Genomic DNA, 13,470 nt, shown 5'->3' on the forward strand with positions numbered 1-13,470 from the left:
ATCAACTTATATAACTTTTTGCTAAAAATATGTTAAAGTATATTTATACTTTTAAAAATGCGAAAAAAGTGAAGTTTTAAAAATATGTACATGAAAGCTAAAATATAAAAGCTAGCCAAAAAATTGGATACAAGTACCAGATTGGCTGGTTCAGTTGGTTAAATAAAAAATGAAAAAATCAAGTTAAAACCAGTCAAGAACCAGGAAAAAAGGAAAATCTATTCTTTTTCTAATTCTTTAACACAGTTCCGGTTTTTAAATCAGCAGCAACGCATAATTCATAGACCACAATAATACTTTGGGCTGTAAGCATTATCACTTTTCAGTCCTAAACCTTGATTGTGGCATAAACCTTGGGCTAAACCTTCTCAAGTAGCCCACATAGATTACTCAGCCCAATCTACATCTTTATGTAAATACAGTTACTTTACCACCATAAATTGAGTTACGTTATTTAATTTAAGGTATTTAAACACTGGAATTAAAAAATTCCTCTTATCAGTTTTTAGATTTCAAACAATATTGTTCAATAACACTTTTGTAAATATTTTGAAAAATATGGGGTCCACTTGATTAGACAATACATAGAGCTTCCTTCTTTAATTCCAACTAGGGGGCCCATTTGTCAGTTTTTAAAAAAAGATCATGTTAACGGATGCCATTAAAGCAATAGTTAATAATTTATTTTAGGAAAGTTTTGACATTACTTTTATGAGAAATGGAAAAAATTGTCAAAACATTAAATTTTTTTTTTTTTTTTCATTTCTCATAAAAACTTTCTTTAGTCATTGCTCTAAGGGCATTCTTTAGCATTTTTCTTTAAAAACACACACACACACACACACACACATATCAAATACATAATTATGTTTTTTCACATACTAAAATATGTTATTTGAAACATGGTACCAAACATATTTTTTGCTTTATGAATATTATAAACATGTGTTTTCACAATACATTTTAAATCACAGTTTTCACATAATCTTGACCGCTCAGGTTTTTAAATCAACAGCAATGCATAATTCGGGTCTGTTTGAGATTCGCTTATTTTGTTGAAAATGAAAACTTTTTGTTGAAAATACGGTAAATAAAGGTAAAAGTTAGCTAAAATGGTACATTGAGACCCATGAATAGTATCAAAAAGTACCATGGGGCCATGAATAGTAACAAAAATAAGTTGAATAGTAAAATAAGTTAGCAAAAATTATTTTTGCCAAACACATACTTCATAGATCACAATAATACTTTAGGTTGGAAGCATTATCACTTTTCAGTCATAAATCTTGATTGAGGCATAAACCTTGGGCTAAACCTTTCCAATTAGCCCACATAGATTATTCAGCCCAATCTGTATCTTTAGCCCAAGGTTTATGCCTTGATCAAGATTTACGACTGAAAAGTGATAATGCTTAGACCAAACTATTATTTTGGTCTATGAATTATGGATTTTTTTTTTTTTTTTTTGCCAAACAACATAATTTTAGAAAATATTTTGGAAAAAAAATTATTGGATCAAAGTTATTTAGTTATGTAACATTTTTTTTTAAACTCGATTTTGTCAAACTCAAGTTCTAATAATACTTTGGGCTGTAAGCGTTATCACTTTTCAGTCATAAAATCTTGATTGAGGCATAAACCTTGGGCTAAACCTTTCCAATTAGCCCACATATATTATTCAGCCCAATCTGTATCTTTAGCCCAAGGTTTATGTCTTGAGCAAGATTTATGACTGAAAAGTGATAATGCTTAAACCAAACTATTATTTTGGTCTATGAATTATGGATTTTTTTTTTTTTTTTTGGTTGCCAAACAGCATAATTTTAGAAAATATTTTGAAAAAAAAAATTATTGGATCAAAGTTATTTAGTTATGTAACATTTTTTTTTAACTCGATTTTGTCAAACTCGAGTTTCAAGTGAAACTTAAGTTTATCAAACTCGAGTTCCAAGTATTATGTTTGATAAGATTGCCATAATGTTTGGAACTTGAGTTTGGTAAACTCATATTTCACTAAAAACTCGAGATTGAGAAAATTGAGTTAAAAAAATTCTACATAACTAAATAACTTTGACCCAATGTTTTTTTTTTTTTTTCAAAATATTTCCTAAAATTATGCTATTTGGGCATTTGGCATTTAAAAAAAAAAAAAAAACCCCATAATTCGTAGACCAAAATAAAAGTTCGGCCTAAGCAGTATCACTTTTCAGTCATAAATCTTGATCGAGGCAAAAACCTTGGGCTAAACCTTCGCAATTAGCCCATAGATTATTCAGCCCAATCTATACATCTTTATATAAATACAGTCACTTTTCCACGCGAGACACTGCTCTGTACTACCAAATTTCACATCCCAACTCCGCGACTTGAAGAAAAGAGAGAAACAGCGATCGATTTGGGTTTTCGGTAATGGAAGAAAGCATGGGTGGCGCGTCGCTCCCATCGGGGCCCGACGCGAAGAAGCGGCGCGTGAGCTACTTCTACGAGCCGAGCATCGGCGACTACTACTACGGCCAAGGCCACCCAATGAAACCCCACCGGATCCGCATGGCCCACAACTTGATCGTCCACTACTCCCTCCACCGCCGCATGGAGATCAACCGCCCCTTTCCGGCCAACCCCTCCGACATCCGCCGCTTCCACTCCGACGACTACGTCGAATTCCTCGCCTCCGTCACCCCCGAGACGCTCTCCGACCACTCCTTCTCTCGCCATCTCAAGAGGTTTAACGTCGGCGAGGACTGCCCCGTGTTCGACGGCTTGTTCGGATTCTGCCAGTCCTCCGCCGGCGGGTCCATCGGCGCCGCCGTCAAGCTCAACCGCGGCGACGCCGATATCGCCCTCAACTGGGCCGGTGGGCTCCACCATGCGAAGAAGTCTGAGGCTTCTGGGTTTTGCTACGTCAATGATATCGTGCTTGGCATTCTTGAGCTCCTCAAAGTTCACAGGGTATTTTCGTCTTTTCACCCTCCTTTTAAAAAAATATACATATAATGCTTATCAATTATTGTAGTTCACATGAATCCGTGTATAATAGAAAAATTTCACATCTGTCTGTGTTTAGAATACACCACAAATTTCAAACTTTTTTATGACTGTTGGTTTGTTGTGATTGTCGTATAATAAAAGTGATGTAAAATGGTTTTGTATGAAAAAGTTGTGAAATTTGTGTGTATGTAACATTTTTGAAAAAAAAAAAAAAACTTTTTATGTGGTGAAACTGTGAAAGTATGTATTGCAAGAACAAATTTTTATCTAATTAAAGTATTATAGTTGATGATTAGAGTGTGTAAGCCCACTTTTATTATTTTTCACTAGCATTATGTTGCATGTGTTAACAAAATTATAGTGTTTATTTCCCTAGCATAAACTGCATAGCGTGTTAGGGCGGGTTAGTTGCAGTTTTACCAGCTAGGGCTGGATAGTAAGAATTGGCCACAAGTTTGTAAAAATGTTGTAAATTGTTTGTAGTTATAGCATTACTCATAAAAATGATGTTAATGGTAGATTAGTGTGAAAGTGATGTCGTACTAATCACAATTTGTATGAAAAAGTTGTGAAATTTGTGTGCATCTAGCATTGTTGGAAAAAAAAAAGTACTTTTTAAGTTATGTGGTGGAACTATATATTGCAAGAACAAATTTTTATCTAATTAAAGTATAATAGTGGATGATTAGAGGTGTGTAAGACCCGCTTTTATTATTTTTCACTAGCATTATGTTGCATGTGTTAACAAAATTATAGTTTTTTTTCCCTAGCATAAACTGCAGAGGGTGGGTTAGTTGCAGTTTTACTAGCTAGGGCTGGATTGTAAGAATTGGCCACAACAACAATTTTTAAAAATGTTGTAAAATTGTTTGTGGCTGTAGCATTACTCATAAAAATGATGTTAATGGTGGTTTAGCGTGAAAGTGATGTCGCACTGATCATAATTTGTATAAAAAAGTTGTGAAATTTGTGTGCATGTAGCATTGTTGGAAAAAAAAAAAGTACATTTTAAGTTATGTGGTGGTCCTGGTGGAACTATATATTGCAAGAACAAATTTTTATCTAATTGAAGTATTATAGTGGATGATTAGAGTGTGTAAGTCCCACTTTTATTATATTTCACTGGCATTATGTTGCATGTGTTAACAAAATTATAGTGTTTTTTTTTTTTTTTTTTTTTTTTTCCCTAGCATAAACTGCATAGCACATTAGGGTGGGTTAGTTGCAGTATTACTCGCTAGAGACAAATTTAAAGGAGCCCTCTTTAGAAATTTTTTCTATATTATCCCCCCAAAAAAAAAAATTAAAATTTTTTTTTGGCTGAATAATTAGAGATGATATTTAAATAAGAAAAGATTTCATTAATATTGTTGAAAGATAAAACTTAGGGACAGTTTCTTGGGTGCATTACATCAGGTTCCCAAATTAAATATATTGAATATAATTGTCCTTGAAAACGATAATATTACTTGTCGTATGTTTATCAATGCAACCATATGTTTGAATAGGAAAATAATTAGTAAAAATTAGAAAAATAATTCACCTAAGATTACATGGCTGAAGCATTCCACACTTTCATTGGGCCAAAACGTACTTGTTAAAAAAGGGGGGGGGGGGAGGTATATTATGTAAGACTTAATTTTTATTAAAAGCTAAAAATTATGGTAGAGGATTAATTGTAATAGTATTTAAATTTCTTGGATATTTAGTTATAAGATTTTCAAGTAAAGTATACTTAATATGCAAGTATGCTCTTATTGAGTCACTTTGTGTAAATATGATGTGTAGGAACTAACTTTATTTCATTATATTATATAGGCTATTTGTTTCCTTTTGTTTCCAATGTAGTCCTTTTGTCCAATCTGCACTACTCACACTAAGTCCACCAAAACGATGTCATTTACAAGAGTTAAAAAACTAAAAATACCAGTGAGGTTTTTTTTTTTTTTTTTTTTGATAAATAACAAAACTACCAGTGAGATTTGTATGGAACTAGGCGGAATGATTGAAAACATAATAAATTTAATGCATTGAAATGGAAAAAAAAAAGATATTTAAAGGATTGAGTGATTGTTTGGTTAAGCTTTTGGCTGAAAAACACATTAACGTTATTGATATGCAATTTTGTGCATTTGATAATTTTTTTTTTTGAAATATGATTATTGGGGAAATAGGTGTGTTTGCGTAATGGACCCTAGGAGCTGCATTTCAAAACCACACTTATTTGCCACAACAACTTTTAATATTACTATTGGGGTTTTTCGGCTGTTATTTCTAAAGTACCCTCACTTTTTTTTGTTAAACTCTCCATTTTACCCTCTTCTCTGATGAGAAAGACACAGAATATTTGTTCTTTGTTCTCATCGAACCCTAAATAGTAATAATAAATAAAACTTATTATTTATATTAAGGGAAATGATAACAAGTTTAAAAGAACCCATTATATGATATTATTTTCCTTTTTGGTAATTTGCTTATCAAAATCAGTTTCGGAAGGTGCTCACCAAACACTCAGATTACTTGAACTGACTTTTAGCTGCTTTTACTGAACCCTCTCAGCTTTTTCAAAACACCCATTTTCATTAAGCAATTATTAAAACCATCACTTTTGTTTCAAAAGGCTTTACCAAATTCACCCGAATTGCAAACGAGTGTAAGTTAGAGGGTGTTATTTGTAATTTAGCCTATTATATTTGATGTCTCCTTGGATTGTGTGATCACACCAGTTTAAAACTGTGCACAATATCTTCTGTATGAAATGCTGTCTTTAATTGAAGCTTTGTTCTATTCACTGTTTAGTATTCTAGAACAGCGAAATATTGCAAATTACTACATATTTTTCTGAACACTTTAAATTTTTTCACTGGGCAGCGTGTACTCTATGTAGATATTGATGTCCACCATGGTGATGGTGTTGAAGAGGCATTTTACACCACTGACAGAGTCATGACCGTGTCATTTCATAAATTTGGAGATTTCTTTCCAGGTACGGGGCACATTAAGGACACAGGGTGGGGGACTGGGAAGAATTATGCCCTGAATGTCCCTTTAAATGATGGAATGGACGACGAGAGTTTCCGTGGTCTGTTTCGTCCCCTCATTCAAAAAGTCATGGAGGTATATCAGCCAGATGCAGTTGTTCTTCAATGCGGAGCAGATTCATTAGCTGGTGACCGGTTGGGGTGCTTCAACTTGTCCGTAAAGGGCCATGCAGATTGCCTTCGTTTTCTTAGATCTTTCAACGTACCTCTGATGGTCTTGGGTGGGGGAGGGTATACTATCCGCAATGTTGCTCGTTGCTGGTGCTACGAGGTATTCCTCTCCATTTCCTTTCTCTGTCTCTCTACCTTTTTTTCAGCAAACTCCCTTTCAACTTTTATAGGTGATGATTAGATATGATTTTAACTAGTTAATATGTTTCTTTGTCACAGACAGCGATTGCAGTTGGGGTAGAGCCTGATAATAAATTGCCTTACAATGAATATTATGAATATTTTGGGCCAGATTATACTCTTCACGTTGATCCAAGCAACATGGAGAACCTAAACTCACCCAAAGATATGGAGAAAATAAGGTACCTTAAGTCTTGCCCCCCACCCATTAGTGCAGTCCCAAAGGGAAGGAGTAGGGAATGCCCTGCCCATAAGTCTATTACTTTCTTATTTGCTATTATAGTTGGTACTAATGATTGTTGCTGGTAGTGGTGGTGTTGTTAATGATTAAATCCATGAATTTAATTTAAAATTTTAAACTATCTTTTTGAGTGGTGACACCAATTAATTCAAAGTTATACTTCTATTTCAAATAATTTCTTTCTGTGATTGTGTTTTTAAATGTGTGCATGTGTTTTTCTGTGTCTGATAGTGCATCTCTTGTAGTGTTGTCCATTGCTCAGTATTTATTGCTTATTTCAATATGTCTGAGTCTTTCTTGGTTAGCTATGTTCTCCTTTCGTATACCTTTTTGCCTGAAAAATAGTTTGGTCCAATTTTCCAGGAATACACTGCTAGAGCAACTTTCCAGATTACCACATGCACCTAGTGTACCTTTTCAGACAACGCCACCCATCACAGAAGTTCCAGAAGAGGTTGGCAATCTGTAGCAAGTTTCTCGATTATACTTTTCTGAATAACATCTTTGCTATGCCTATCTTACTGGAGGATTGGTTGGATGTAGGCTGAAGAGAGCATGGAACGAAGGCCAAAACAGCGCATATGGAATGGTGATGATTATGACTCTGATCCTGATGAAGATTTGAAGCCTCGGCATACTTCTGACATGAGGTAAAGCTTCATTTCTCATCATAATATTATGTCCCTGTTTGGAACACAACGTCAGTGTGGTCCATTTAGTTAGGCTATCTATTCCATCCTAGAGTTATCACATCTCTAATGTTGTACTTGTGAAAGGGTTCTTGTAGTTACCTTTGTACAAAATTTTCTGGATAGAAACTAAGCATATCCCGTACTCGTTGGAATTTGAATAATTTTATGGGGAACCTTAATTTATACTACTTTCAATGTAATCCTTTTCTCTGTTATTATCCATGATAGCCATTTATGGGCACTAATTTAATCTTGGTTCTAAACTATCTGGCCTATAAGTCAAATGGGCATCTGTTAGGACCCATAAGGCTGTAAATAATTGGGTAAGGCTTTAGTCCAATATTCAATGCAAGCTATGTTTTAAATCCGTTAAAAAACTTGCTATCAGCTATATTATTGCCAAATTATATGTGTTTGTTACTTTGTGTTTTTGTCTACATGTGTGCGTGTGTGGTTGTGTTCACATTATATTTCTTAAACTAAAATGTCTGCATTAGTTTATTTAAAGCTTCAATTTCCTTTCTTCCGGTCAGGCACAATGAAATTCAAACCTCATGTTACTTGTTAAGGTACAAACAGGTTGTATATAAATTTACAATTCTGAAGGAGGGTTGTGTGATCAGCTTGAGGGTTGGTTTGGGAGGTATGCCTGGTGGGTAATGTGGGTTAAGGCTTTGGAAGAGAGAGAGAGAGAGAGAGAGAGTGAGAGAGAGGGGACATGTAACCTATCTTTCCTTAACCCTGTTGTCTCTAATAAAAACAATTGGAATTTGGATCATAAATTGGAAAGAAGTGTTGAAGATTCCAAGGGTTTTTGTGTCTTTGTATAGAATTGTCTTTATATGTTGTTAGGTGGCTTTTTTTACTGTTATTTGTGTTTTCATCTGAGCGAATGTTATGTGATTATGTATGCAGGGATGTAATTGATGAAATGGAAGAAGATAAAGGAATGGAAGAAGATAAAAGAATGGATGAAGTTAAAATCGAAGAGCATCCACTGTCTTGACATGGCTTAACTTCTTAGCTTCTATTTGTCCTATTTGGCCATGAAGCATTAGAATAGGCGCTTTACTGTCCTGTTGATCCCTCCCTCCCGTTTCTTCCTGTACTTTATAAGAAAAACAATTTTACTTTTGATATTAGAATGTATCAGAATCAGAGTTAGGTTGAGTACACAGTATTTGAATACTTTGTCCAGAGTGACATTCTTCTTGGGGATACCCCAAGTCAATTTTTGTTTTAAGTAGGTTACTTTCTGCAGGACTCCTGTTATGTGCATAAATGTTATCTAGACAGCTTGTTCCATTTATTATTGAATTACATTGCATTAATCATACTAAAGCTGGTTATTTTATTTATGATTCTGGTAGATGCACCATCCATTTCCAGTTGCTTAATAATTATACAATATTTTTCCTTTGCTTCTGAGAAAGTAAGAAAGAAAGAAATTGGCAACACTACTCGCTTCTTCTTTTTATTTTTTTATTTTTTTATTTTAATATATATAATATAGAAATTCTATTCTAACTTAATTTAAGTGTATATGTGTGTGAAACTTCCTTCTAAGAACTTGAACTCCAGCCTTTGCCCTTTACACGTCACAAAGACTTATACTTATGGAGTGATTATCACACCAAAGTTGTGCGGTTACTCACTTCTATTTTAATGCTTAGTCTTTATTGGTATCAAAATCTATTTTAATGCTTAGTCTTTATTGGTATCAAAATCTATTTTAATGCTTAGTCTTTCCTGGTATCAAAAAATTTCTTTCGACAGAAACCAAATATTAAATTTCACATTAGAGGAATCACAATAATCTGGTTCAATAGTTAATGCTCTAACGTGCAAGTTGCCCTCATGCTCATAGTCTGTTTGGAGCACAACCATTCATGCCCTCTACAGTCTACACCAATACTAAGTTTGGCAAAAAGAAAGGAAATGGACTCTACTTAGTTATGATTCTTTTAAGTAACAAGGTTGCTCAATCTTATATTTTATGAGTTGATAAAAAAAAATTATTCTACCCAATTAACTCTTATAATATAATCTCAGCTATAATTTAATTATTATAAGTTTAAATTTATAAAAGGGGTAAATTTTTTTGGTCATGTTGTATACCTTTCATGGATAAAGAATAAGGTTACGTTTGGATTGGGCTGAAAAACCCAGCATCTGTGTCTGGCGTTTTTTTTTTTTTTTTTTTTTTTGTGCATGCGTTTGTGAGACTTATGGCTACTGTTCATGCACTGTTTATGATCAGTAGCCGCAAAGTTTGACTTTTCTCACTCTTTTTTAGCAAATCAGTGCACACCGTGCACTGTTTATGGAATCATGGATCCACAAATTTCATTTTTCAAGCAACTTGTTCATTAAAAATGGGTTCCACGGTACTATTCACATATTTAAAAATTATTTTGCTACAGTATTTTTCAGTTTTCAACCATATCCAAATGGACCCTAAATGAATAAAATAACTCATAGTCAAGTCTGAATTTATTCAATAAGAAAATGAACTAAACTTGAATGTATAGTCTAATATGGATAAAGAATAAATTAATAAAATAACTCATAATTAAGTCCAAATTTGTTCGATAAGAATATGAACCTAAAGTTGAACCAGGCATATGCATGTATAGTCTAATTTGGTGTTGAAGTCAAACTCAACTCATACTCAATGTAAAATTAGGCATATGTATCATTTCTTTCGTATAAGACTCCACAACCTACATATTATGAGATATATATTAATGTATTATGCTTGTCATATGTTGGGTTTGTGAAGTTTTTTTGTTGGGTTTGTGAAGTTGGTCTCAATTCTCAAATACTCCCAATGCCTGTATAAATAGTCAATGACCACACCAAAGTATTCATACTCAACTCCGAGCACAGCGCAAATGTCACTCCAACAACTCCGCCAAATCTCAGTTACTTCACACCATTTCCAAATCCAACCGTTAATCCCCTACCCAATTCAAATCTCAACCCCTCCAAAAAACCCATTCCTCACAACAACTCTCTCACACAAACCAACCCACTCTTCTTCTTCTTCTTCCACCAAAACCCAAGACAATGGCATTCCAATTGAAGACGTCAAAATCCTCGTAAAATTCAAGTCCAGGCACAACTTCATTCGTGTCCTCCAAGTTTCCAGAAAAGCCGACCACCCTTTTGCTGATTCAAGGTTGCTCCTTCTAGACACTCCTGGAAACATTCACAGCATCTCTTTCCGATTCAAATCTTTCACAGACACTTACTTTGATGTCTTTGCCACCTTACCTCCTATACTACCACCAGGACCCGTCGCAATTCTCGGGTTTGGAGCGGGTTCTGCAGCCCGTTTATGCCTTGAGTTGTACCCGGAATTGGTTATTCATGGTTGGGAGCTTGACCCATCTGTGATTGCAGTTGGGAGAGAGTATTTTGGCCTTGAAAGGCTGGAGAAGCAATACCCAGATAGGCTTTTTATTTACATTGGAAATGCTTTGAAAGCTAGTGTTCGAGACGGGTTTTCGGGGATCTTTGTTGATTTGTTTAGTCAAGGTAGTTTGATACCTGAGCTTCAGGATCCAAATACTTGGGAAGTGCTCAAGAGGTGTTTGAGGAAAGGTGGGAGAGTGATGGTTAATGTTGGGGGTAGTTGTGTGGAGGCTGAGGATAAAAGGAGAGATGGGAAAGTAGTTATGGAGGAATCTTTGAAGGCGATGAGACGGGTTTTTGGCGAAAATTTATTTGTTTTGAGTCTTGGGAATCGGAAGGAGGATAGCTCGATTGCTCTTACTGGTGATTTGCCAGATCTTGAGGCGTGGAAGAAGGTGCTTCCTGGTTCATTGAGGTGTTATGTTGATATGTGGACTCAATTTTGTGTTTAATACGGTATGTTTGTGTTTGTCTATGTAGACAAACTTGTGGAATTGTTTTTTGAAGGTTTTGTTAATGAAATTTTTTTGCGCTTGTTATGTTTGTGTTGATGCCTGTTTGAAACCAGCACTAAGTTATGGATCTTCCTTGTTCAGTTTGTTTTACTGAGAAATTACTGCAAGCTGCTTTGATGAAGTGTCAATAGGAAAATGGAAAATATAGGGAAATTAAGGTTAATCATGTAGTTGAAGTATGAAACATTGGGATTATATTGGACTGTAATTGCAATTATGCATGGTAGACTAAGGGTATTGGGATGCAAGATGCTAAAATTCAGTTTTATCAAATACTGAATTGCCTGCTAGAGCTTTCAGATTTATTCAGTGCAAGCCTTTTCTTTCTTTCTTTCTTTCATTCTTTTTTTGTTTTTGTTTTTAAATGTTAACTTTAAGGAGGAATAACACTTGAGTCTAAAAAAATCTTATTGCAGCATTTGGAAGGTGACTACATAGGAACTAATATTGTTTTGGTGGCTATGGCAAAGTTGGTTTCAAATTCCAAATTTACATCCTTAAGTGAAATGTAAACATCTCAGGTTATATCTTTCTCATTGAAAGTTCAGGTGCTTTTTTAAGTGTATGAACGAAAGCCTTTCAATCTGGTATCCAAGTGTGTAATGTTATTAAATAGTCTCTTGAGTCTTGGTAGAAAACTGTAAGGTGAAGATAGTTTTGTACGACATATGCAATGGATTTATAACAAGGAATGGTCATTATATGAACATTCCTTGTTATTCACCATTTGTCATATTACAGACTAGATTCACTGGAACATATCTTTGTGGGGGCTATTTTGTGCTTGCGTCTATATCTTGGCTAGTTGTATCCAACTTAGGCCCTTCTTTTGGGTTTGGGTCAGGGGGTGATTGTGGTGTTTGGAGTCCAAAGTAGTCCAATCAACATATACTGGATAACTGCAGTTTCCTTCCCATGTGAACCTTTATTCCCTCATTATTTCCATTTATTACACTTCTCTCCCCCTCTAAAATATCATTCATTTTCATAGCTTAAGCTTCGGCTCAGTTGGGAGGTCCCCAGGTTTGATTGCTTTGTTTGACTTCAAAGGGGTTCCAGAAAACTTAATGACATCTGGAACCAAATTCAGAGGAAAACTTGTCTTCTTCTTCTTCTTCTTCTTCCTTTTTTTTTTGGATGAATTGGGGAAACTTGTATTTGATTCATTGATTGGCTGCTCGCATATAGTGACTGCTTCTTGCTTGTCTTTGAATCTGTTGTTTACACAGGCAGCTTGATTGTGGAGATACTTGAAAACTAAGTACTTAGATTGACTATGTGGAGTTTTTATAGCAATTATGCACTAGTGTACCAAACACCAAGTGTAAATTTAAATTAAAAAGAATGCTGGTTCCTCATCTTTGCCTGATGATTTGATTGCATAAAATTCCACACTTGTTTCTTGGTCATATTGTAAGAGAAAAAATTCTTGAGTTGCCAAGGAATAGTTTGACTTCAGTATATGTGCACCAGCTGTAAAGATTGTCACATTCAGAAGGAATGTATTTGTACCAAAGTTGCTAGGCCAATTTTTTTTGCCAGATTGCAGTAACCCCCACATTTTAATGTTTAATTTCCATCCAATATTATTATGAATAGATGAAGAGGTCATGGTAAGCATTTACAGTATGTTTAAAAGCAAAAGGATGCATGTATTAAGAGGGATTGGAATAGATTCGAATGGATTGAGGTGTTCCCCTTCCAAAATATTTGGGAGTTTATTATTTAAGAAATATAAAAAATAAGAAATATGTAAATTTACTATTTAGGTTTCTACCCTTTCACTAAGGGTCAGCATATAGGTATATTTGGTGTAACTCTGTCAATGTCCACCATTAAATGACATTTTATAGGATTAATGTTTTGAAAATCATACAATTGGATTACAAGATCTCTTTTATGTTAGCCATTTATGTTAAATTAACATGCATGCCAAATTTTGTATTAATCGGATGTTATTTACTAATCAATACTAAATAGGGGTAAGAAAGTGATTTCTATTCTCATGGATGTGTATGGGAACATATAGGTAATATGAGGAAGCATTATATTCCATCACCATTTCATCTTCCAAATTGAGGAACAGTAGGGTCCAGCATTCCATTGCTCCTAAATGGAGTGTTAAGGTGGCTATACTATTGATGCACTGACTTTTTTTGCATTTTAGTTTCAAAGTGTTAGGTTGCCTACCTTCTCCTACGCCGACTCTTTTTTGTCTTAGTTGC

The 13,470-nt window shown here is 34.5% G+C and overlaps 2 protein-coding genes across 2 annotated transcripts; both read left to right on the forward strand.

The window, feature by feature from the left end:
- The first annotated feature begins 2,234 nt into the window (after positions 1-2,234).
- LOC115964008 (histone deacetylase 6) lies at positions 2,235-8,671 on the forward strand. Its single transcript, XM_031083296.1, has 6 exons — positions 2,235-2,949; positions 5,860-6,300; positions 6,420-6,562; positions 6,985-7,075; positions 7,165-7,271; positions 8,229-8,671. Exons 1-6 carry the CDS (start codon positions 2,410-2,412, stop codon positions 8,317-8,319), a joined length of 1,413 nt encoding a protein of 470 aa, XP_030939156.1. The 5' UTR covers positions 2,235-2,409; the 3' UTR covers positions 8,320-8,671.
- A 1,404-nt stretch (positions 8,672-10,075) lies between these two features.
- LOC115964001 (probable polyamine aminopropyl transferase) lies at positions 10,076-11,352 on the forward strand. Its single transcript, XM_031083284.1, has one exon. It carries the CDS (start codon positions 10,163-10,165, stop codon positions 11,180-11,182), a length of 1,020 nt encoding a protein of 339 aa, XP_030939144.1. The 5' UTR covers positions 10,076-10,162; the 3' UTR covers positions 11,183-11,352.
- Positions 11,353-13,470: the final 2,118 nt, after the last annotated feature.

The sequence above is a fragment of the Quercus lobata genome, chromosome 10, assembly GCF_001633185.2.
Source record: "Quercus lobata isolate SW786 chromosome 10, ValleyOak3.0 Primary Assembly, whole genome shotgun sequence".
Classification (NCBI taxonomy): domain Eukaryota; kingdom Viridiplantae; phylum Streptophyta; class Magnoliopsida; order Fagales; family Fagaceae; genus Quercus; species Quercus lobata.